Source organism: Macaca fascicularis, chromosome 7 (genome assembly GCF_037993035.2).
Source record: "Macaca fascicularis isolate 582-1 chromosome 7, T2T-MFA8v1.1".
NCBI lineage: Eukaryota > Metazoa > Chordata > Mammalia > Primates > Cercopithecidae > Macaca > Macaca fascicularis.
Window position 1 is genome coordinate 97,519,954 of NC_088381.1, and position 26,203 is coordinate 97,546,156.

General features: G+C 37.4%; 1 protein-coding gene across 5 annotated transcripts in view; it reads right to left on the minus strand.

Annotated features, from left to right (window-relative positions):
• PRKD1 (protein kinase D1) overlaps positions 1 to 26,203 on the minus strand; it is a 366,404-nt gene that overhangs the window by 134,292 nt on the left and 205,909 nt on the right. For 4 of the 5 annotated variants that reach the window (XM_065548683.1, XM_005561009.4, XM_005561008.4 and 1 more), the window contains one exon: positions 24,458 to 24,596. The exons of the other annotated variant lie outside the window; for it this stretch is intronic. In XM_065548683.1, the coding sequence (XP_065404755.1) occupies positions 24,458 to 24,572 (115 nt within the window). In that variant the 5' untranslated portion in view covers positions 24,573 to 24,596. The remainder of the gene's footprint in view (positions 1 to 24,457; positions 24,597 to 26,203) is intronic. 5 annotated transcript variants of the gene reach the window in all.

Consider the following 26,203-nt stretch of genomic DNA (forward strand, 5'->3'; position numbering starts at 1 on the left):
AAAAATGTTAAAACATGTAAGTGGCTTATAGTATCTCATATAATCTTTACCAAAAAATCCTATGATATTATTATCACACTTACAAATTAGATAATCATGGTCCCTTCTTTCACAGAGTATCATCTACTTTAAAACCAGCAAAAGTGTAATTATAAACAAAGTGAGATAAATGTTAATGAAGGGAACAACTGGCAGAAAAAGTTGCCCAAATGTGGTATTTCAGGTGAGTTTCTTAGGGAAGGATATATGTGGTGAGTCATGAAGGATGAATTGAAATTAGCCAGGCAAATCAAATGAGGATGAAAATGCATACAAATAGTACAGGTTGAAGGACTAGCAGGTGTAAAAGGGAACTGGAAGCAAGGCAAGGCATTTCTTCTAATGTATTAGAAGAGTTGAGTTTGTATATGAAACTCACTACTGGATTACTTCATGATATTAGTAACTTCTCACTGACTCCTGACTCTAGATTGTGTCTGTTGGCTTTATGAATGTTGATGTTCCATCCTGGATCATTGTTTATTCATCATCATAAGATGGCCCCTGGGATACATCTTTCAGGCTAATAGATTACTGACCCTGCCAAGACCTCTCAAAAATATCTGGCTAATGACATATCAATCTTCATTAACCAACCGCCCATCTCTTCTAACAGCAGCTCCTTGACCATCAAAGGTAATTTTGTCAACCTTACATTTGGAGGCTCACCTTTTATCAAAAACACAAATGTTGCTGAATAAATGCTGTTAGTCATTCCAGGATGTTTATCATTCCTACCTAAGGAATTAACTAACACATAATGATGTCCTCATCAAGCAGATAAGATGACATTAGGAAGGACAATTTAACAAGATGACCAAATCAAGTCCCCAAATGAGGCAATGGGGAGTTGAAGGAACTGAGAAAGCACAACCTAGAAATAATAAGACTTTAGGGCACTGAATATTTAAAGGATGACGTTAAAGAGTGGCATTAGGATAATTTTATATATCTTCAGAGGGAACCAATAATGAAACAGAGGATTGAAACTATTATTAGAATTTGAATCTATGAGTCTTCATTTTTGTGACTGAATAGGTATTGTTTTAAGTGCATGAGCATTTGAATTTTTTGAAAACTTAATTTCAAAATGTATTGGTAGCCATGATGTTAAATAAAAGGTTTGTCTAGATATTTTGTTCTTACTAATTAGTCTCAGTGAGGTAAAAGGATCAAGCATCTTCACAAGTTAGAATATTTGTTTAAGAAAAAAAACTTTAGGCTGGGTGCACTGGCTCACGCCTGTAATCCCAGCACTTTGGGAGTGGGTGGATCCTTTTAGCTCAGGAGTTCAAGACCAGTCTGGGTAACATGGCAAAACCTCCTCTCTACAAAACATACAAAAATTAGCCGGGCATGGTGGCTCGCATGCCAGTAGTCCCAGCTACAGAAGTGGGGAGGGTGCTGAGGTGGCAGGTTCACTTGAGACCCGGAGGTCTAGTCTACAGTGAGCAATGTTCACACCACTGCACTCTGGCCTGGGTCACAGAGCAAGACCCTGGCACAAAAACAAACAAACAAACAAAACTTTAGGTCTTTAAATAAAAATAAAGCTACAACCAGTCCCAAGATAGCAAAATTTTTAATATTTATTATAAGATATATTTTGGTGTACTTTATTCACTTTTACTATAGCATTAATATGCCAAGTTTCTTCAAGATGTACTGCATGCTTGGAAATTGTTATTAAGCAAATTCCCTTTGTTGATGGCAAATTCAGATCTAAAGAGAAGAGCTTCCTATATCTATGATTAGCACCTGTTTCAGAAGCAGATTAGTTATGGAATAAAGTTGTCCCATAAAGTTAGTTTACTCAGTAAACAGAGTATGTTTCATTATTGTTACTAGTAAAGAATTTTAAAAGACATACAATTTACTTCCCTAAGTAAAAGGGAAAAATAGAAAAATATAAAGTAATTATTTTACAGTTTTTGTCGCATTAAGAACCATACCTACTTAATCATCCCAGAATTCCAATTCATAAATTTTTAAATCCCACCATATAAAAAATAAATTCAAGGAGATTATTAACACAAATTCAAGACAGCGAGAAGGGACAGAGTCAGGGAAGGGGCACACAAGGGTTTTTCAGGATTATAGCATTGCTCTCATTGTTCAGTGAGACAGTTGTTGTATTAGGATTCTCCAGAGAAACAGAACCAATAAGAGAAATAGATAGATACAGATGCAGATACATAAAAAGACTTATTATAAGAAACTGGCTCAAATAATTATAGAGTCTGAGAAACCCCAAGATCCGCAGTTGGTAAGCTGGTGACCCAGGAGAGCCAATGGTATAGTTCCAGTCCAACTCTAAGTTCTAAGGCAGGAGAAGGCTGATGCAACAGCTTGGAAACAGGCAGAGAGAGCAACATTTCCCCTAGTCATTCTCTTTATTCTATTCAGGCCTTCAATTTATTGGATGATGCCCACACACATCAGGGAGGGCAATCTACTTTATTCCGTCTACCAATTTAAATGGTAATCTCATCCAGAAACACCCTCACAGACACACCCGGGATAACCTTTAACCAAACATCTGAGAACTCCACGGCCCCGTCAAGTTGACACGAAATTAGCAATCCCAGTTGGTTATACTGATAGTCACTAGCGTTCACGATTACTTCTTACACAGTGTGTGTGTGTGTGTTTATTCTATGTTTAAGAAGGAAAGTTGAATTAAAAAACAGAACTATGGCAAGCAGCATTAGAATTCATGTTATCAAATGCAGTAAAAAATAATAAAGACCTAAACTTGGGTTTTGAATAAATAAATGGAGAAGAGACAAATCTTCTTGATGGAAGAATTCTATTTAATATATGCAGACACTCCACTCTCCAGAGGGTGGACCTTTTCTTCCCTGCATTGAGGGTGAGACAGATTTAGTGACAGAGTTGGGCAAAGGAAGAAAATAGAAACTGTACAGTGGAGAAACCTGACAAACACAACTTTAACCAAGTGATAAAGGTTAACATTATCAGTGATGTCATGTGGATATCATGTACCCCTACGTGACATGATAAGAAAGCTACTTCACTTCTATGGTATTCTTCCACAAAATCTGTAACCCCAGTTTAATTATGAGAAATACATCAGATAAACCCAGATTAGTGACCATTCTACAGGATACCTGGCCAGTATTACTCAAGATGGTTAAGTCCATGAAAAATGAGGAAAGTCGGGGGGCGGAGCAAGATGGCCGAATAGGAACAGCTCCAGTCTCCAACTCCCAGCGCGAGCAACACAGAAGACCGGTGATTTCTGCATTTTCAACTGAGGTACTGGGTTCATCTCACTGGGGAGTGCCGGACGATCGGTGCTGGTCAGCAGCTGCAGCCTGACCGGCGAGAGCTGAAGCAGGGCGAGGCATTGCCTCACCTGGGAAGTGCAAGGGGGAAGGGAATCCCTTTCCCTAGCCAGGGGAACTGAGACACACAACACCTGGAAAATCGGGTAACTCCCACCCCAATACTGCGCTTTAAGCAAACAGGCACACCAGGAGATCATATCCCACACCTGGCCGGGAGGGTCCCACACCCACGGAGCCTCCCTCATTGCTAGCACAGCAGTCTGTGATCTACCGGCAAGGCAGCAGCGAGGCTGGGGGAGGGGCGCCCGCCATTGCTGAGGCTTAAGTAGGTAAACAAAGCTGCTGGGAAGCTCGAACTGGGTGGAGCTCACAGCAGCTCAAGGAAACCTGCCTGTCTCTGTAGACTCCACCTCTGGGGACAGGGCAATAACAAACGCAGCCGAAACCTCTGCAGACGCAAACGACTCTGTCTGACAGCTTTGAAGAGAGCAGTGGATCTCCCAACACGGAGGTTGAGATCTGAGAAGGGACAGACTCCCTGCTCAAGTGGGTCCCTGACCCCTGAGTAGACTAACTGGGAGACATCCCCCACTAGGGGCAGTCTGACACCCCACACCTCACAGGGTGGAGTACACCCCTGAGAGGAAGCTTCCAAAGCAAGAATCAGACAGGTACGCTCGCTGTTCAGAAATATTCTATCTTCTGCAGCCTCTGCTGCTGATACCCAGGCAAAAAGGGTCTGGAGTGGACCTCAAGCAATCTCCAACAGACCTACAGCTGAGGGTCCTGACTGTTAGAAGGAAAACTATCAAACAGGAAGGACACCTACACCAAAACCCCATCAGTACATCACCATCATCAAAGACCAGAGGCAGATAAAACCACAAAGATGGGGAAAAAGCAGGGCAGAAAAGCTGGAAATTCAAAAAATAAGAGCGCATCTCCCCCGGCAAAGGAGCGCAGCTCATCGCTAGCAACGGATCAAAGCTGGACGGAGAATGACTTTGACGAGATGAGAGAAGAAGGCTTCAGTCCATCAAATTTCTCAGAGCTAAAGGAGGAATTACGTACCCAGCGCAAAGAAACTAAAAATCTTGAAAAAAAAGTGGAAGAATTAATGGCTAGAGTAATTAATGCAGAGAAGGTCCTAAACGAAATGAAAGAGATGAAAACCATGACACGAGAAATACGTGACAAATGCACAAGCTTCAGTAACCGACTCGATCAACTGGAAGAAAGAGTATCTGCGATTGAGGATCAAATGAATGAAATGAAGCGAGAAGAGAAACCAAAAGAAAAAAGAAGAAAAAGAAATGAACAAAGCCTGCAAGAAGTATGGGATTATGTAAAAAGACCAAATCTACGTCTGATTGGGGTGCCTGAAAGTGAGAGGGAAAATGGAACCAAGTTGGAAAACACTCTGCAGGATATCATCCAGGAGAACTTCCCCAACCTAGTAGGGCAGGCCAACATTCAAATCCAGGAAATACAGAGAACGCCACAAAGATACTCCTCGAGAAGAGCAACTCCAAGACACATAATTGCCAGATTCACCAAAGTTGAAATGAAGGAAAAAATCTTAAGGGCAGCCAGAGAGAAAGGTCGGGTTACCCACAAAGGGAAGCCCATCAGACTAACAGCAGATCTCTCGGCAGAAACTCTCTAAGCCAGAAGAGAGTGGGGGCCAATATTCAACATTCTTAAAGAAAAGAATTTTAAACCCAGAATTTCATATCCAGCCAAACTAAGTTTCATAAGTGAAGGAGAAATAAAATTCTTTACAGATAAGCAAATGCTTAGAGATTTTGTCACCACTAGGCCTGCCTTACAAGAGACCCTGAAGGAAGCACTAAACATGGAAAGGAACAACCGGTACCAGCCATTGCAAAAACATGCCAAAATGTAAAGACCATCGAGGCTAGGAAGAAACTGCATCAACTAACGAGCAAAATAACCAGTTAATATCATAATGGCAGGATCAAGTTCACACATAACAATCTTAACCTTAAATGTAAATGGACTAAATACTCCAATTAAAAGACACAGACTGGCAAACTGGATAAAGAGTCAAGACCCATCAGTCTGCTGTATTCAGGAGACCCATCTCACATGCAGAGACATACATAGGCTCAAAATAAAGGGATGGAGGAAGATTTACCAAGCAAATGGAGAACAAAAAAAAGCGGGGGTTGCAATACTAGTCTCTGATAAAACAGACTTTAAACCATCAAAGATCAAAAGAGACAAAGAAGGCCATTACATAATGATAAAGGGATCAATTCAACAGGAAGAGCTAACTATCCTAAATATATATGCACCCAATACAGGAGCACCCAGATTCATCAAGCAAGTCCTTAGAGACTTACAAAGAGACTTAAGACTCCCATACAATAATAATGGGAGACTTCAACACTCCACTGTCAACATTAGACAGATCAACGAGACAGAAAGTTAACAAGGATATCCAGGAATTGAACTCATCTCTGCAGCAAGTAGACCTAATAGACATCTATAGAACTCTCCACCCCAAATCAACAGAATATACATTCTTCTCAGCACCACATCGTACTTACTCCAAAATTGACCACGTAATTGGAAGTAAAGCACTCCTCAGCAAATGTACAAGAACAGAAATTATAACAAACTGTCTCTCAGACCACAGTGCAATCAAACTAGAACTCAGGACTAAGAAACTCAATCAAAACCGCTCAACTACATGGAAACTGAACAACCTGCTCCTGAATGACTACTGGGTACATAACGAAATGAAGGCAGAAATAAAGATGTTCTTTGAAACCAATGAGAACAAAGACACAACATACCAGAATCTCTGGGACACATTTAAAGCAGTGTGTAGAGGGAAATTTATAGCACTAAATGCCCACAAGAGAAAGCAGGAAAGATCTAAAATTGACACTCTAACATCGCAATTAAAAGAACTAGAGAAGCAAGAGCAAACACATTCGAAAGCTAGCAGAAGGCAAGAAATAACTAAGATCAGAGCAGAACTGAAGGAGATAGAGACACAAAAAACTCTCCAAAAAATCAATGAATCCAGGAGTTGGTTTTTTGAAAAGATCAACAAAATTGACAGACCACTAGCAAGACTAATAAAGAAGAAAAGAGAGAAGAATCAAATCGATGCAATTAAAAATGATAAAGGGGATATCACCACCGACCCCACAGAAATACAAACTACCATCAGAGAATACTATAAACACCTCTACGCAAATAAACTGGAAAATCTAGAAGAAATGGATAATTTCCTGGACACTTACACTCTTCCAAGACTAAACCAGGAAGAAGTTGAATCCCTGAATAGACCAATAGCAGGCTCTGAAATTGAGGCAATAATTAATAGCCTACCAACCAAAAAAAGTCCAGGACCAGATGGACTCACAGCTGAATTCTACCAGAGGTACAAGGAGGAGTTGGTACCATTCCTTCTGAAACTATTCCAATCAATAGAAAAAGAGGGAATCCTCCCTAACTCATTTTATGAGGCCAACATCATCCTGATACCAAAGCCTGGCAGAGACACAACAAAAAAAGAGAATTTTAGACCAATATCCCTGATGAACATCGATGCAAAAATCCTCAATAAAATACTGGCAAACCGGATTCAGCAACACGTCAAAAAGCTTATCCACCATGATCAAGTGGGCTTCATCCCTGGGATGCAAGGCTGGTTCAACATTCGCAAATCAATAAACATAATCCAGCATATAAACAGAACCAAAGACAAGAACCACATGATTATCTCAATAGATGCAGAAAAGGCTTTTGACAAAATTCAACAGCCCTTCATGCTAAAAACGCTCAATAAATTTGGTATTGATGGAACGTACCTCAAAATAATAAGAGCTATTTATGACAAACCCACAGCCAATATCATAGTGAATGGGCAAAAACTGGAAAAATTCCCTTTGAAAACTGGCACAAGACAGGGATGCCCTCTCTCACCACTCCTATTCAACATAGTGTTGGAAGTTCTGGCTAGGGCAATTAGGCAAGAGAAAGAAATCAAGGGTATTCAGTTAGGAAAAGAAGAAGTCAAACTGTCCCTGTTTGCAGATGACATGATTGTATATTTAGAAAACCCCATTGTCTCAGCCCAAAATCTCCTTAAGCTGATAAGCAACTTCAGCAAAGTCTCAGGATACAAAATTAATGTGCAAAAATCACAAGCATTCTTATACACCAGTAACAGACAAACAGAGAGCCAAATCAGGAATGAACTTCCATTCACAATTGCTTCAAAGAGAATCAAATACCTAGGAATCCAACTTACAAGGGATGTAAAGGACCTCTTCAAGGAGAACTACAAACCACTGCTCAGTGAAATAAAAGAGGACACAAACCAATGGAAGAACATACCATGCTCATGGATAGGAAGAATCAATATCGTGAAAATGGCCATACTGCCCAAGGTAATTTATAGATTCAATGCCATCCCCATCAAGCTACCAATGAGTTTCTTCACAGAATTGGAAAAAACTGCTTTAAAGTTCATATGGAACCAAAAAAGAGCCCGCATCTCCAAGACAATCCTAAGTCAAAAGAACAAAGCTGGAGGCATCACGCTACCTGACTTCAAACTATACTACAAGGCTACAGTAACCAAAACAGCATGGTACTGGTACCAAAACAGAGATATAGACCAATGGAACAGAACAGAGTCCTCAGAAATAATACCACACATCTACAGCCATCTGATCTTTGACAAACCTGAGAGAAACAAGAAATGGGGAAAGGATTCCCTATTTAATAAATGGTGCTGGGAAAATTGGCTAGCCATAAGTAGAAAGCTGAAACTGGATCCTTTCCTTACTCCTTATACGAAAATTAATTCAAGATGGATTAGAGACTTAAATGTTAGACCTAATACCATAAAAATCCTAGAGGAAAACCTAGGTAGTACCATTCAGGACATAGGCATGGGCAAAGACTTCATGTCTAAAACACCAAAAGCAACGGCAGCAAAAGCCAAAATTGACAAATGGGATCTCATTAAACTAAAGAGCTTCTGCACAGCAAAAGAAACTACCATCAGAGTGAACAGGCAACCTACAGAATGGGAGAAAATTTTTGCAATCTACTCATCTGACAAAGGGCTAATATCCAGAACCTACAAAGAACTCAAACAAATTTACAAGAAAAAAACAAACAACCCCATCAAAAAGTGGACAAAGGATATGAACAGACATTTCTCAAAAGAAGACATTCATACAGCCAACAGACATGAAAAAATGCTCATCATCACTGGCCATCAGAGAAATGCAAATCAAAACCACAATGAGATACCATCTCACACCAGTTAGAATGGCAATCATTAAAAAGTCAGGAAACAACAGGTGCTGGAGAGGATGTGGAGAAATAGGAACACTTTTACACTGTTGGTGGGATTGTAAACTAGTTCAACCATTATGGAAAACAGTATGGCGATTCCTCAAGGATCTAGAACTAGATGTACCATATGACCCAGCCATCCCATTACTGGGTATATACCCAAAGGATTATAAATTATGCTGCTATAAAGACACATGCACACGTATGTTTATTGCAGCACTATTCACAATAGCAAAGACTTGGAATCAACCCAAATGTCCATCAGTGACAGATTGGATTAAGAAAATGTGGCACATATACACCATGGAATACTATGCAGCCATCAAAAAGGATGAGTTTGTGTCCTTTGTAGGGACATGGATGCAGCTGGAAACCATCATTCTTAGCAAACTATCACAAGAACAGAAAACCAAACACCGCATGTTCTCACTCATAGGTGGGAACTGAACAATGAGATCACTTGGACTCAGGAAGGGGAACATCACACACAGGAGCCTATCATGGAGAGGGGGGAGGGGGGAGGGATTGCATTGGGAGTTATACCTGATGTAAATGACGAGTTGATGGGTGCAGCACACCAACATGGCACAAGTATACATATGTAACAAACCTGCACGTTATGCACATGTACCCTACAACTTAAAGTATAATAATAATAAATAAATTTAAAAAAAAGAAATGAGGAAAGTCTGAGAAACCGTCACAGACCAGACCCCCAACAGACCAGAGGAGACTGTGAAAATATAACAACAAAATGCAATGTGCTGGAGATTGAGTCCTGAACAGAAATAGGACATTAATGAAAAAGACTGGTAAGTTCAAATCATATACCAATGTTGATTTCTTAGTTTTGACAAATGTACCATGACAATGTAAGATGATAATATTAGGGGAAAATAAATCTGGGTGAGGCAAACTGTGTATATTTTGCTACTTTTCTGTAAATCTAAAATTATTCCAAAATACAAGTTTGTTAACAAAATATATTAGGTTGGCTACTGAAACCCTTGCTAGGGTCGTATCATCTATGAAGGACAATCTGATTTCAAAACTAGAAAGATGCATTTGTGCTTGTCTCCCTCGTTCTGCATGTTAAGTACTCCAGGAGACCAAGAATAGATTTCAGTCATTAGAGATGGCAAACCAAGACCTCTGCTCAGCACTAAAAGTTTTTAAAAGCAAAGAACCAACAAGAATAGAGATTTATACATGAGATAAGCCCAAGTTTGCTGTTGACCTTAAAGGACAAAATAGATGAATCTATTTGGCTCAATAGATAAACATTACACATTTGTCCTGGGTAGAAAAGGTGGCATATTGAGGCTATATAATTAAATATTTTTCATTAAAATTTTATAACAATTGTTATAACATGTTAGAAAGTCCAATGCATTCTAAAGAGTATGAGAGGCCAGGACTATGCTAATTAGTGTAAAGGAAGGGAATAATATTTTAACTTTAGAAACCTTAAGAATACATGGACTTAAACTACACTGCACTATTTGGTAGTTAAGACAGCAATTGACAGTTACACAGCTATAAACTAGATCCAACACAATATACAATGCAAATACAGAAGTAAATAAGACAGTGGAATAATGTGGGTTTTTTTTTCCTTCATTAGTGGTTAGAAACCACTACATGCAATATGAAACGAGAGTCACAGAACTTTAACTTTGGGATTTTCCAAATATATTAACTGCTTAAAACCAAATTTAAATTTTTAAAAATTGAGATCCAATTATGAAATCTTAAATTGCCAAGCAAACATATCAATCATGAACAAGTCTTTTCAGAATGACTACCTTCTATCTGGTACTGACCTAACTGTCATATGGATCTTTTAAGAACCACAGCTTACAGTCCTTGTTCTTTAGTACTGTTAATCTTGATGGAGACGTAAGGTAAATAAACGCCTATCAAGTAAATCTATTTTAGTAAGTTTGTGTCATGCTCAACCATTACTTTTCATGCCCTGACTTCATAGAAAGAAAATAACTTTTTACAGGTTGATTCTCACAAATATAAATTATGTTTTTAAGTCTGTGAAATTCACATGATGAAAGATCTCATGTGGGATCACCATTAACACATAGCCAAATGAATTCAACTTAGACCTTTAAACTTATATGAATATTGAAAAGGATTAAGCAAAGCAATTTCAAACTATCCAACTTTTGTCCCAGAACAAGTATGTCTAACTCACTGTGAAGAAAGGTGTCTTTGGAAAGTAATACCAGATCTTCATTGTTTCCTAACACCTATCATTCCCAAATAATATGATTGCAGAGAGCACAGTGAAACAAAAGGTAGTTTTTGGATTTCATTTTTCAGCACCACAAGATTAGTATGGGGGAGAAAATTCTTTTTTTTCTCTTCATCATTTTTTTCCCCTAAATAGGGGACTAACTAACTGCTTGCCTCATTGAGAATTCTCCACACAGCTCTACATGATAAGTTTTTCTCTGGATTAACAAGTTATAATGATCAGAACCTCAAGAAACTTCTGAGGAAAATAAAAATAGGATAAGATGAGACCCGGGGTTAGCCAGAAATTTTTCATTTTCTAGAAACTGAAAGGCTGAAATTGCTTTATAACATGAAAAATAATTCAGAGCTGATTCAAATCCCAATTCTTGTATTAAAAGATATGTACTAAAGAAGCTATTTGGTATATTTATGTGTCAACTTTAAGCCTGAAGTCAGCATTGGTAGCAGACTGTAGATGTCTTGAATGTTAAAAAAGTGAAGGTACAAATACATTCTGGTGTAGCATTGCTCTTTTCAAATACATTTTTCTATTTTATTCCTCTATACTGGCATAATGAATAGTGCTATTGCTGTTTAAGACTTAAAACAGCTGCATTTCTAATTTTGGCAGATTATGAGGGATTTTTATATGGGTTGCATGTTAAAAGCAAATAAATGACATGCCAACCAGCAGAATGAGAGTGCTGGGCAGATGGTGGCATGGCTGAGTTATTGAACTGAAGTGTTATGCGCCACCAATCATGGAACAAAAGGAATATCTGGCAGCTTTTCAAGTGAAGCCCAATCTTTTACCTCCAACAAAAATAATTAGTGTCCATGAAGTCTTCAGATAGCCATTTAGTAGCCATTCTCCAATTGGCTTTGTTAATGTAGGCAGCCTTCAATGACTTTTAATGATCATTGATCCTGAGGGTATGAAGTATTCTGCCTTTCCTTCCTCTCCTCTTCCAGGATCTTTTGTCGTGTGTGTGTGTGTGTGTGTGTGTGTTGGGGGGGCGGGGGGCGGTGGTGGTGGTGGTGTGTGTGTACAGAGAAAGAGAGAACTGAATATGGAAATAAAGTATTTGTTACGATTTTTCATCACTGCATAGGAAGAAATCAAAAGGCATTCCAATATGACCTCTTAGTAAAAAAGAGCATCTATCCACATAAAACCATAAAACAATCTTGATTGATATTGACCTTCATTGACCAATCCTGATTAATACATTTTTAAACCTGCATTCAGAATGCCACTAGGTACATTTATCCAAAATCTAGATGATTCGTTTGTGAATAAACATCAAGGAATTCACCAAAGAAAGATCTGGTCTTTAAGAGCAGGTTTTTATATGATTCAAGGCAGCTTATGAAGTATAAAAATAAAGTTATATGACTGTTTTTTAAATGGATATTCTAGAATTTATATACTTAACCAAATGTTGTCTTTTCTAACTTAGACAACATCCATTGTCAGTTACTGACATTTTATTATATTTTGTATGTTTCTGTAAGCCACCAAAACTTACACCATGCATTTTGGGAAAATATGAGATAAAACAGGGAAACAAAGCCATTCATAAATGGTACTAATAGGCTATATATTTTACCATAAAACTGCATTGTTCTTCCTGATCTATTTCTTTTTCTCCTTTCTACTTTCCCTGTATCCTTTTTTTCTAAGATGATTTTACAAAATCTTTATGTTCTAAGGAATGTGCTCGATACTTTACATCATAGCCATGATCAATTCTCAGTTTGCAGATCAGGAAACTGTGGTACTCAAACACTAAATAATTTTCCTAATGCCACACAGCTAGTAAACACAGCAGCTACTGAAATTAAACTCAGGCAGGTTACTTCTAGACCTGTTCTTTTAATCAGTAGGGTATTCTATGTAGCACAGAATTAAATAAGATAGAGATAATTTAAAACCCTGGAGAAATTGGGAATTATGCCAAATACAACAAGTTAGTATAATAAAAGAAATGCAGTATTAACTTATACCATTATTAAAAACAGTCTACAAATTAGATTTGAGAGTCCAAAACCAAAGCAAAAACAAACATTAGATGTAATAAGAGTAATATTTCTCATAAAATAGAGCTGTTTGGGGTACTAAGGTATGAGGAATTTGTGCGGTAAGGAAATCACTGGGTGATATAGTAAACAATTTCTTCCACGAGACTTCCACAATATGCTTCCACAATAAATATGGGCAAAGAATATGAACAGACACTTTTCAAAAGAAGACATTTATGCAGCCAACAAACATGAAAAAATGCTCATCATCACTGGTCATTAGAGAAATGCAAATCAAAACCACAATGAGATACCATCTCACACCGGTTAGAATGGCGATCATTAAAAAGTCAGGAAACAACAGGTGCTGGAGAGGATGTGGAGAAATAGGAATGCTCTCACACTGTTGATGGGACTGTAAATTAGTTCAACGATTGTGGAAGACGGTGTGGCAATTCCTCAAGGATCGAGAACTAGAAATATCATTTGACCCAGCAATCCCTTTATTGGGTATATACCCAAAGGATTACAAATCATTCTACTACAAAGACACATGCACACGTATGTTTATTGTGGCATTGTTCATAATTGCAAAGACTTGGAACCAACCCAAATGCCCATCAATGAGAGACTGGATAAAGAAAATGTGGCACATATACACCATGGAATACTATGCAGCCATAAAAAAGGATGAGTTCACGTCCTTTGCAGGGACATGGATGCAACTGGAAACCATCATTCTCAGCAAACTAACACAAGAACAGAAAACCAAACACCGCATGTTCTCACTCGTAAGTGGGAGTTGAACAATAAGAACACACGCACACAGGGAGGGGAACATCACACCCTGGGACCTGTTGGGGGATAGGGGGCTTGGGGAGGGATAACATTAGGAGAAATACCTAACATAGATGATGGATTGATGGGTGCGGCAATCCACCATGGCACATGTATACCTATGTAACAAACCTGCACGTTCTGCACATGTACCCCAGAACTTAAAGTATAATTTAAAAAATAAAAATAAATAAATAAATAAATAAATAAATAAATATGCTACCAAAATTTACAAGTGTGTTATTTACAACATCATTCAATATGTCACACTAAAGGTCGTTTTAGCAAAAGTATTTCTGCAGGCTGTGCATGTGTGTAAACAGTGTGATCCAGGTTTGCACCCTCTTTGGAGTGAAATTTGATTTATCTAGTTGCTCTGTCCAATAGAACTTTCTTCAGGTACTGAAAATGTTCTATATCAATATGGCAGCCATTAGTCACATGTCTCTATTGAACACTTGAAATGTGGCTATTGTGACTTAGATGTAAATAGTCACATATGGTTTAAAACTACCACACTGAACAGTGCAGACCTAGATAAATGGTTGCACTGTGTATCTCTCAGCCAATTCTCATCAGTGGAATTTCATACTTTTGTAACAAATAGGCAAAATAAAAACCCAAATATTGTTATTCTCTCGTTTAAGCCTCAAGCACAAGAAATTTGTGTTGTCCAACTCAGTAGAAAACCAAAGGTTTTTTTCAAACATTCTAACTAAAAACAAATCCTATCACCTCTTTATTGAAGTGAGCCAAAATAATCCCTCTTTGCAAGATACTGTAAGTGCCTAAAACATTTTTCATAGTATTGTCATATTCTATAACTCATACATTTCATTACATCCTATGTGTCAAGCTTTCATTTTTGACATGGATTGTGATATTTTTGAAAATAAACCCCAAATAATCCAGAATCAAATTTAGTAAATAAGCCACGTGTGTTTTAGAAGCCAATTTATATAAAGACAAAAATAACAACCTAATGCCTTACTATGTATTTTTTAGAATGATTCTTAATATCCCAAGTCCTGCTGTGCCATCGAGGCCCTAACATGGCACTTACGTAAATTACACCAGACCATTAAACTTCCAATCTAAGAAGCAAATATAAGGAATTTTTAGCCTCACAGTAACCAGAGAATAGAGATGAAAGTCCCCTTTGTGTGGTTTTCATTGCCCTCGTGTTCTTTTCCTGTTTACATGGGAGACAGTTATAATACTGTCTTCAATTAGCACAGTAATAGATGAAACGAGAAGAGAAGGAGAAACAATAATTTCTGGCTGAAAATCCACTTGCCAGATGTTGAGGAACTAGGCCTTAGGCTAATTCTGTGTGAAGAGAGGAGCTTGATATGTTCTTCCATGAAAACCACGGCATGTACTGCTGACAGAGATCTATGGAGATTTCGAATCCAGTTCTGGAGCACATGACTCAACTTTTTCTGTAGGTCTTGCTAGCTGACCCTTAGGCAGGGACAGCTGTTCTGCTAAATGGATAAAACTACACAGCTCTAATATGGGTAGGAGGAGGGGAAGAAGGAACAGCAGGAGAGGTCAGCCAGACTTCAAGATAACAATCCTCTTTCCTTCCAGACTCTGAAATAGAAAGGCCAGGGCCCAAGGCCATCTTCAGGGCCACCTCTTAGGAGCTGTAACACAGATATGAAACACAGAGGCTCCAGAAAGGAAAAGACAATGAATAAATTGATGAAGTCAAATGAGATGAGTACTGGGGGATACATCAAAAAGGAGTAACTACTGAATATATCTCAGACAGCAAGCAAGAATATTTAGGAAGAAAAGAGCAATGGTTGGGAAAACTGATTCACTGAAGAGTGAATTTAGTACAACAGCAAATGGGGTTATTTGGTCATGGTGATGAACACAATCCAGGAGTCATAGAAATTAGGAAAACAATTGGTATTCCATGAATTAAGTATAATTTTGCTTGAGAAATACTGTGAAACAAACTGCAATGTTTAAAAACAGGATTTTTTAAAATAAACAATTTTCTAAAAGATATTTTTTGACAATATTTAGGTGATAACAAGAGTCCAGAAAAAAAGAATTAATCAGATTATAATATTAATTTTACTAATAGATCATGTCAAGAAGAACTAATGGTAGACACTAAAATTCAATTCCTATACAACAACATTAACTTTTGGATATCATATATAGGACATCAATTTAATTATTCATGTATTTGCTGGCTTGTACATTTCACTGATTTAAGGATTCCTTCTTTCACTCAATAAGTAGATATTGATCGCATGTGATATACCAGATCCTAAAGATTCAAATATTAAAACAAATCACTCCTATTTCAAGAAATGTGTAGTGCAGTGGGCTGGGGGGGGGGGGTGTGAGAGGATTGAGTACTTTACATTTGGCAACAATCTTGTGAAATGCTTTATATTTATTCTCATGAATTCTACAGACCAACCATATATTGGAGATACTGTTAATGCTATTTTACAGGAGATGGATCAAGATTCAGGGAAATGAGGTGGACTTGCTGAACATTATATAAGAAATAAATGACAACTCCAAAGTATTGACTGAAAATCAGCTACTTATGAAATTGAAGCTATGTGGAGATATAACATAAATATGATGCATATTTCTGAATTAATATATGTGAAGCACTTGGAACAGTGCATAACAACATATTATAAATGCTATATGTCCTTATATTACCATCACTATTGTTACTATTATTTCTAAAAGAACAATATGTGGCAAGAAACATTATTTATTTAAAAGTATACAGCATGAAGAATATAATGCAGCAGAATGGAAAATGTGCATAAAATTTTCATATGAAATAAAAGGCTTCAAAAGACTTTTCACTTCGGGGTTTGTCTTATTCCCCAGTTGACCTGGACAGAATTTCCAGCACTATTGTGTCATTGCTGTTACATCTCCTCCCTGGAGAATCCACTTTATAAGGAGATAAATAACCAAGAAAACTATCAAAGGGAGGAAGAAGTGCTCCAAGCACAATATCCCTACTGAAGTCACAAGTAGGGAAAAGTGGGAGTCTATGGAAACATTCCAATCTATTTGCTGTCTGCATTCTCTTCTCTGAGAAAATGGTTTAGTGTGGCACAAAGAAATTAAAACCACGTTGATACAGTTAGGCTTTGTGTCCCCACCCGAATCTTATCTTGAATTGTAATCCCCACGTGTCGAGGGAGGGAAGTGGTTAAATTATGGAGGTCGTTTTCCCCATGCTGTTCTCATGATGGTGAGTGAATTCTCACAAGATCTGACGGTTTTAGAGACGGTAGTTTTCCCTGAGCTCTCACAGGTACGTCTGCTACTGCCATGTGAAGAAGGTCCTTGTCTCCCATTCTCCTTCTGCCACGATTGCAGGTTTCCTGAGCTCTCCCCAACCATGTGGAACTGTGAGTCAATTAAGCATCTTTTCTTTATAAATTACTCAGTCTCATGTAGTGTCTTTATAGCAGTATGAAAATGGACTAATACACAGGTTTACTTGAAAGATAAGAATGGAAAGAGAATATTAACGGTCATAAAAAGGAAATGCTGAAGACACATTTAACATAAGCCATACTTGGGAGAAAAGAGAAATGATGTATATTTTCACATTTAAAGTTTCCACTGTTACAAAACCACCTGCAAAGATAATTGCAACTGAAGTTAGATAAGAGTTGGCTCCATTCAGCCTGTGACACTAGTACAAACACAAAGAAATATAAATTGAGCATTGAAGGCCAGGTCTTATAAAACCTTAATTGCCCAAGGAGTAGCAGGGCTGAGAGGGTGTTGCCTATAATTAATTCTGCTTTCTTAAAAGCAAACAAACAAAAACTTTATCTACGTAATGTACTTTTGACGAAATAATACAGTGACTTAATAAACTCTTGGGGTTTTTATCTTCTGCCTAAATTTCAGAGAAGATAAAATATTGCTACATTGCTAACCAATGTTTTATATCTAAGAGAAATTAATATAACTGGTACAATGCTATACAAAGTCAGTAATTTGCACCTTCTATAAAAGAAAAAAGAAGTTTAATAAAATGGTGTTACCACATATTTTTTTTTCTGGTTTCTGGTTTAGGCACTGAATCTTAGTAGGAGAAAAACACGCTTATAAGGATTTCTTAAATATAGTGACCCTAAGACACTATTTCCATTTTGATCAGAATTGTGAGCTCATGATGGGATCCTGGTGATGCAGTGGCACGGTTATACTGCTTTATATTTTGTATTATAACTATAGAGAAGAAGCTTCAGGGTTTCTTAACTCATTAAAGTTTGAGTATATGAATTAAATATTTACATTTTTATGAGGAAGAGGATGATAATGGTCTATGATAAACATCATCTCAATGGTTCCTGAAGCTCACTGCTACCTTTGCTGTTACAAATATCAATGGTCCCTGAAATATAAACTCATACTGTAGTAGGAATTCTTTGAACAAGTCCTCAACTATTTCTGTTTACTTATTCAAATTCAAAGGGCTAAATGGTATTGAAATGGCATTAATAGTGACTAAACACTTAGATTCAGACTCTGGTGTTACTCCTACTATCTACAGGACATAGGCAAGTTACAATTTATATTCTATAGCTTCAAATATCTGACTTCTCTACTTTCCAGAGTCATTGTGAAGGAAACAAATTACTTATATAAACTGCTTCAAAAACCTGTCATGTTATGTAAGCAAAGATTTCATGCTTCCTAACTCCTACTTTTCTATGGCTCAAATCTTCTGTGTAGAGAGACTGGATCATCCTCTCAGACAATTTCTTCCATGGTCATAACCCAGAGGAGTATCTCTAGAGTGGCCTGCTGAACCAGGACTCACCAGATGCTCAGACAGGGAAAAAGTATTCCATGAGAAAGTGAACTTGGGCATGATTTTGGAGAATTATGCTTCATATTAGCATGCATCAAAGGTCTGAAGATTCTTGCAGCAAATAATTCCTTTAAAGTTGTTTAGTCCAACATGTCCCAAAGTTAACAGACCAGGATTCCCTTTTGTGGTATGTTTAATAAGCATACACATCACATTTAAAGGCTGCTTAGAGTGTGAGGAGAAGAAGTAATCTTAATAGTTTGCATTTGGTGTGGAGCTGCTGTGTATAGAAACTGTCTGAGGTGCTTTACAAGCAATAATTTATTTTAATTTATGTAAACACCTTACAATATAGGTGCTAGGGTTATCCCATTTTACAGATGAGGAAACGTGGGCACAGAATGAGTACATGTCTTGGCAATGATGTAAGTAGTGAAGAATAGAAAAAGGATATGAACTCATATGTTCTGGCCCTGGAAATTATACTCTATCCTCATGTCTAATGCTTTATTTCCAGAATGAAAACCAAAATAGAATGCATGTAATATTATCACTGTATGATATTTTCATCTAGTAGAAGCTTTTTGTTTGATTAAAAAACAAACAAACAAAAAAATCCTGAAGCCCAAGCCAGGCACGGTGGCTCACACCTGTAATCCCAGCACTTTGGGAGGCTGAGATGGGCGGATCACAAGGTCAGGAGTTCAAGACCAGCCTGGCCAATATGGTGAAACCCTGTCTCTACTAAAAATACAAAAATTAGCCAGGCATGGTGGCGTGCGCCTGTAATCCCAGCTACTCTGGAGGCTGAGGCAGGAGAATTACTTGAACCTGGGAGGCGGAGGTTGCAGTGAGCCAAGATTCCAGCCTGGGTGACAGAGCAAGACTCTGCCTCAAAAAAAAAAAAAAATCCTGAAGCTCAAAGGTTTTGCAACGTGTACAAAATCACGAAGAAAATCAATGGTACTACCTTCCTGAGAAATTAGTTCTTCAGCCCCTCAGATAAGTACCTGAACCATTTGGCAAACACACTGAACAATGTATGAGGGCAAGACTTGTGGTGGGCTAAAGGAAATGCCATCACACTCTCACAATGCTGTAGCTCTCCTGAGAGTTCTATTCATGTTTTCATTTCTCCTTCATCAACTCCATCAAAAATGGTTATTATGTTTGTTTAATTTTACTTCTAAAATATGTCTTGACCTCTCTGCCTCATTTTCAGCTCTTCCGTCATGGCCCGAGAATAGGCCCACGCCTCTTCTGCCTGGACTACAGGGCCAGCTCTCTAATGAGGCTCCCTTCTCTTGATAGTGAGGACCAAATAACTAACTACATGTGAAAACAACTTTTTGCAAAAGTTATAATACACGATAATCTACTGTAAATCTATAATGAAAGAAGCCCAAGAAAAACATCTCTTTTTTAACCTTAAATGTAAGAAAGAAAGATTCAACATTTATCTCTCAAACTTTTAAAACTGTGACTTTATTTGAAGAATTCTTGTAGTCCTCTTCTAGTCTCTATTTAATGACCTACAAGATCCATACACATACATACATAAACACACACATATACACACTGATAATTATTAGAGATCAAGCCAAAACCAACCAAACAGAGTTTGAGTCACGTAGATGTAGTCCTGTTACTAATTTGTTTGCTAAGGCTGAATTATCAGAATTTGATAGAGGCCCATCAAGAAGAAGGCTTCAAATACATTCCATAACCTTGATTTTACAGTTCAGTACCATACACTTGAACTTGACTTTGGCTTTGGTAAAAAAAAAATTTCCATGTTCAGTGTTTTCCTACTTGGTAAGAATAGTAAGAATGCTAGTCCTTTGTTTAACACACAAAGAGAATTTGCCAGGAGTGGGGATAGGTGGGGTAGGGAACTTTCATGCAGTTGTTATTTTTTTCCTCAATAACCCAATCCATTTACTCATGAGCAATCTTTTCCTGGCTTACTGCGTTTAAATGTACTAGCTCACACTAGTCATGTTTTTCAAAAAGAAAGGGAGGGAGAAAAAAATCAGCAAATTAGCCAGAAGCAGCTTGGTTAGTTTTCACTCCCAAAGCAGTTAAAAGATGATGAAAAGTCTGAGCAGAAAATGATATAAGCAAAGAAAAAAAAATCTTGATGTTGTCTGAAGAAACAAAATTAACCTTGAAATTTTTCCCATTTTTTTCTCTCATTTTTACGGCAGTCCTGTGTCAGAAAATGTTCCTGCTGGTAGATTGTTAAATATAAAAACAACCAGGTTATGTTTACATCAAACTACAGAGTAAAATTTAATTTGTGATAAGGAAAAGAAAGTTTGGATAAATAAAATTTAACAGTAAAACTACAGGGCTTCAGAAGGAAAATGTCCACAGCTTGTTTATTCCTTTACCCACTGCAGTTTTGGTGAAACTGATGCTTAACTACACCTCCATATATTCCAGGGCAATCAGCACCCTTCCTGGGACTGGGTCAGGAATGAGTATGTAATCCAAGCTCCCCTGCACCTATGGCCTGAAGTGTCCTTGCTGCTATCACTTGCCTTGCCTCAAATTATAACATGGTACAATGCTGCTCACTTGATAGGCCCTAATTTCTCTTATGTGGGCCAAAAGAATGCATAGCAAGAAGACTTGAAGTTCAGCTTATTTTTGAGGATATATCTATAAACAATATTTTACAACAAATTGATATTTTTATAAAATGTTGTATATGTAGTAACTTTATTCTCATAGCCAGTAGTTAATATGTGAACTCATACATATTTATCGAGAACTGCACATCTATGGATAACAAAAGGATGAGGTGGGGAAAATATTGCTGAACAATGGTTAGGCCAGGTGCAAGTTGGATCTGCATTTACTCAGGTAGGCTGGGAACTGTGTGTCCTATGTGGCTCAGGAAAAGAGTGGCAAAAATGGGTGGTAAAGTAATGCAGATTATTAACAGGTATTACAGGCCCTGCCCGGGTATACAAGGTCACTGAAATTTCATCAAAGTGTAGTGTAAGACATGAATACAATAAGCCGCATGCTATGTGGAGAAAAAAGAAATAGAAAAATATAGTCAAAAATGGTAGGGAGTTAATGATTAAAATACAGTGAAAAAGACAGGGAACAGGAATGTGTACTTGGTAGAGATGGACAAGATGGACAGGCTAGAGTAGGAGAAGAGGAGTGCTACCAAGTGGAGATTTTGAAGCTGGAGCCTTGTCTTATTGGTGAAGTCAGGAATGGTACTTTGGGTGACTGATAACAAAAATAAGCAATAAGGAATCTGAGGAATCATAAACATGAATGTTAACAAAACCAAGGATGAATGGGTACTTAAAATGGAAAGTAAGATTAGAAATCTGACACCAATTATTGCCATACTTAAGTGGAAATGAGTCTTCAAGGAAAATAAATCACTTCACTGCAAAGATGACATAAATAATTAAATGGCAATGGGAAATCAGAAGAGGGCCATATCACTCAACTCCTCGACTAAGAGTGGAGGAAAATAAGAGGCAAAGCCTCTTGGAAATGCGATATCACCTTCAGGAGAGTCAGGATGCAAGGAAGACATAAAGACTGGGAAAAAGAAAGGAACATCAGGCATTTGATCACAATAGACTCAGGGCCTAAAAAGGCTAAGGGAAAAGAGATAAGAGATATGGGTAAGAAACAGAGTTGTAATACAGGGCGGTGTAATGGTTTAAAAAAACTATTGTAAACATAAACACTTATTGAGCAAATCACAATGTTAAGCAATAGAATGGGAGAGGAGCTGGGAGAACACTGTTGCCGATGGTCATGGGAAAGCACAGGCGATCTAAACGTAATTGTGTGTGTGTGCAATTGATATACATAATTGAATAATTTAAAGGGTCAATGACATTGAGAAAACGGCACTATGTCATTCAAAAGTAGAATTAAACTGTTACAGAATAGCTCCTTTTAAATACCAGCAAAATAGCTGGTAAGAGTAAGGGAGCCATTCTGGAATCTGGTGCTGGGAAAGCAGGTAAGGAAACGGGCTGCTTTTAAATGCTCTGTCAACAACTGTGGCCAGGAAAACAGGAGAGATGGAACATAAAGGGTAGATGGCAGGGGAGGTGGGGCATATGCACAATGAAGTTCTCAATTTGCAAAGATAGGAGAGGAAAAGCAGAAAGCTGTTCTCATGCAGCAAGGGAATTCTAGAGGGCTATATCAGGTCAACACAAGGGAACAGCAGGTCTGGCTCATTAACACTGGGATAATATGCAAATAGGCAGTCCTCTCCTACATAAATACACCCACACACAGGTTGCATTCAATCTGTCTGCTACTACTCTAAAGTGCTTGATAACAAAAGTAAAATGGAAAGAATAATACATTATATTTAGAAATGCAATTTTAAAAATCCTCATATATTTCTGGACATTGACATAAGGCAAAAGGATTCATAAAACATATTACATTATTTACAAAGCAGCCTAGCTATGAGTTTAATATGAATTATGGCAAGAACTGATCCAGTGCATGATTTCCCTGAATAATTAATTTAGTGTTCAGAAACAGGAAACTTAGAAAACAACATGTCTAGTCTGTAGTTTTGAGAGGTCAGGTGCAGTAAGCAAATGTCAAAAGAGCCAAAGGAAAAAGGAAAACCCAGACAAAGCAAGTGACTTCTTCAAAAAAAATTAATAAAAAACCATCAAAGCTTTTGCTTTTTTAGTTTGTTTATTTAACAACTGGCAACCCTATAGACAATAGAAAAATAATTACTTTTATCTTGCATAAAAGTTGTTTTATAGGATCCACCTACACAATGAAATTGTGGCAATCCCAGGATCTCACACAACAGTAGGCAACCAATAAAGATAAAAAGATAACTAGACTGAATCAAAGCAAAGTGAATAAAACAAAGATAAATTGAATTATAATCAGTGCATCCAATTACTGGGCTCTGAACAAGTTGAGGAACTTGAGGAAATAAAGTTGAGGCTCTGTAATGCTACTGGACTTCCTTTATTCAAAGAGATGGTAAGCAAAGAAGTCAGGAGAGGAGAAAACAGCAAGTCAATCCAAGTTTCTCAATAATTATTATCTTTTTAACAAAAATTAACAATAAAAATGTGGACACATTATCATTGCATTGAGTATCATTGCAAGGATCTCCACTCTAGCTGTTGTTCTCTGGTGCTTTTTAAGAAAGTTAAATACATCCTTTTTTTTTTCTGTTTGGATAGGCACAGTCCTATTACTAACTGCTAAATCCTAAACAAGAAATACAAATGTGAGCAGAGGCAAATGTAGCCATTTCTCAGGGACTGAGTTAACTAGCATCACATGGCATGACCTGACCTGCTCTAACTCCTGGGCTCTGGCTTCCTCCTTGGTCTTGGCTTACCTCACAGCTACTGGACTTTTGACCTTAGTAAGTCAATGGCTTCTTAGCCCTTGTGTTACTTCTTGGCTTCCACACACTCTGTACATTTGCAGCCCTGACAGCTAATTTAGCTTCACTGTTGGTGAGTTTCTTGTTTGCTTTTGCTGCTGTCCAAATGATTCAAGGTGCTGAATGACGCCATCTGTACGTTGCCAGAAGTTGAGAGGGGGCTGGGAGGAAACGTTAAGTCAAGAGACGTGATTGGAGCAGTACTGGGTATGGACACAGCCAATTAAAGGGAAATCTTTTGTTTCCCCTTTTCATGTGGACAGAGCTCCAACATCTCCTCTTGGAGCTGAGTTTGAGATATGCTTTTTATGTTGTCTTAAAAACATATGCCCAAGAATTCTTCAATTATAACTTCTAATCTACGGATAAAGAAAAAGTATAAAAGTATACTACCTGACAAGACCACTTCAATAAGATCGCCTTCCTGGATATCACTGGCCGTTTTCACCAGCTGAAGGATGTTTTCAGAGGTAGGGTCATGACGAAAAAGCAGTATCTTATCATACATTCCATAGAAACCACATTCAGGGAACTGCAAATACAAATACCATGAGAGTGTAAATGTCAAAATCTTTTCAAATATTTTGTTTTAAATATTTCAGGGCACAAATACAAGCTAATTAGAAAAGTTCAAAGTATCTAGATCATTAAAATTTTTTTAATTAAAAAATAAATAAATGGTAGAGTTGATATTGGGAAGACTCCAAATCAGAAAGAAAGAAATCACATAGATCATGGGGGCAGGAATGGTCAAGTGGTTTTCTAATTAGAGAGCAAGAAAACAAGAGAATATGAAATAAGATTAAAATAAGTTCTGGCAGTAAAGTGGTTAAGAAATATAGGTGGGAAGAGGTGTACACCTTCACGTGATTTAGAGCAATCCAATAACATAAAAAATGGGAGTCGCTTCATTCCAATTCTATTACACATAATAATGGCAATTTGTTTGCAAAAAACTGGGTCTGTCTGTTTTGGCATATTCTAAAATAAGAGATGACTCAATAAATCTAAACATATTCTGTATGTGAGCAGTAGCATTATCTAGGTCCTTTGATCAGGAGACCAGGGGAGGCAACCCAACTCTCCCTTCTGCTGCCCCTACTGCATTCCATTCCATTCCGTTTTCATGCAATCTGTCAATCCACAATCTCATGAGCAGTGTAAGAGAAGGTCCATCTGCACAGCATGGAGGGTTTTTGTTAAAGCAAACAACCTAGGCTAATTCATTATGTGAAAAGGGCCCTTTTCTTGTAATGACTTTTTCACACAATTATTGAAGAATGCTATTTCTGCCATAAATTGACATTTGTAATGCAGTGGGAAAAGATGCAAACTCAGGGAAAAAGAAAATTATCTTTCTTCATCCTGGAATTGATGACAGATCTGACTCTTACGTCAATATAGGTGGACTTTAAGAAGCTACTGTCGGGGAGGAATGTCCAGAATCTAATACCTTCTGGAGATAAAAACAATACATTATAAACCTCTCTTTCTTTTTCTTAGTCTTAGAATTAGGGGTTAAATTCACATGAATCATTTTGTATGAACTAAAAATAAATATAATGAGAACATCTTAGGAGTCAGTGCTGATGACCAGGCTTAAAACTATTTCTGCATGTCACTTAGTAAAGTTAACTTCCCTAAAAAAACACAACAGCTGAAATGATGTCACTGCTTCCAGTGTGCCAATTTAAAAGAATAAAAACTTAGTTCACTTTTTTTTTTTTTAAGAAATATCTCCAATAATACTGTTAGAGCACAAGGAAACAAAGGGAAAATAAAAATAACATCTCCACTTTAAAAAACAATGGATACCTCATGTACCATTTAAAAAATCAACTTCATTGAAGAATAAATTACATGAAATAAATTGATATAAGTGGATGAATCTATGAGTTTTGACAAATATAACTACCCATATAACCAAAATCACAATCAAGCCATGAGATATTTTCATCAACCCCAAAAGTTTTATTGCAATCTATGCAATCCACAATCTTAACCTCAGGCACAGATCTACTTTCTATCACCCTAGTTTACCTTGTCTGGCATAGAATTTCATGTAAATGAAATCATACAATAGGTTATATGTACTCTTTTCTGGCTGGCTGTTTTTGCTTATTATAAAGTTTTTGAGAT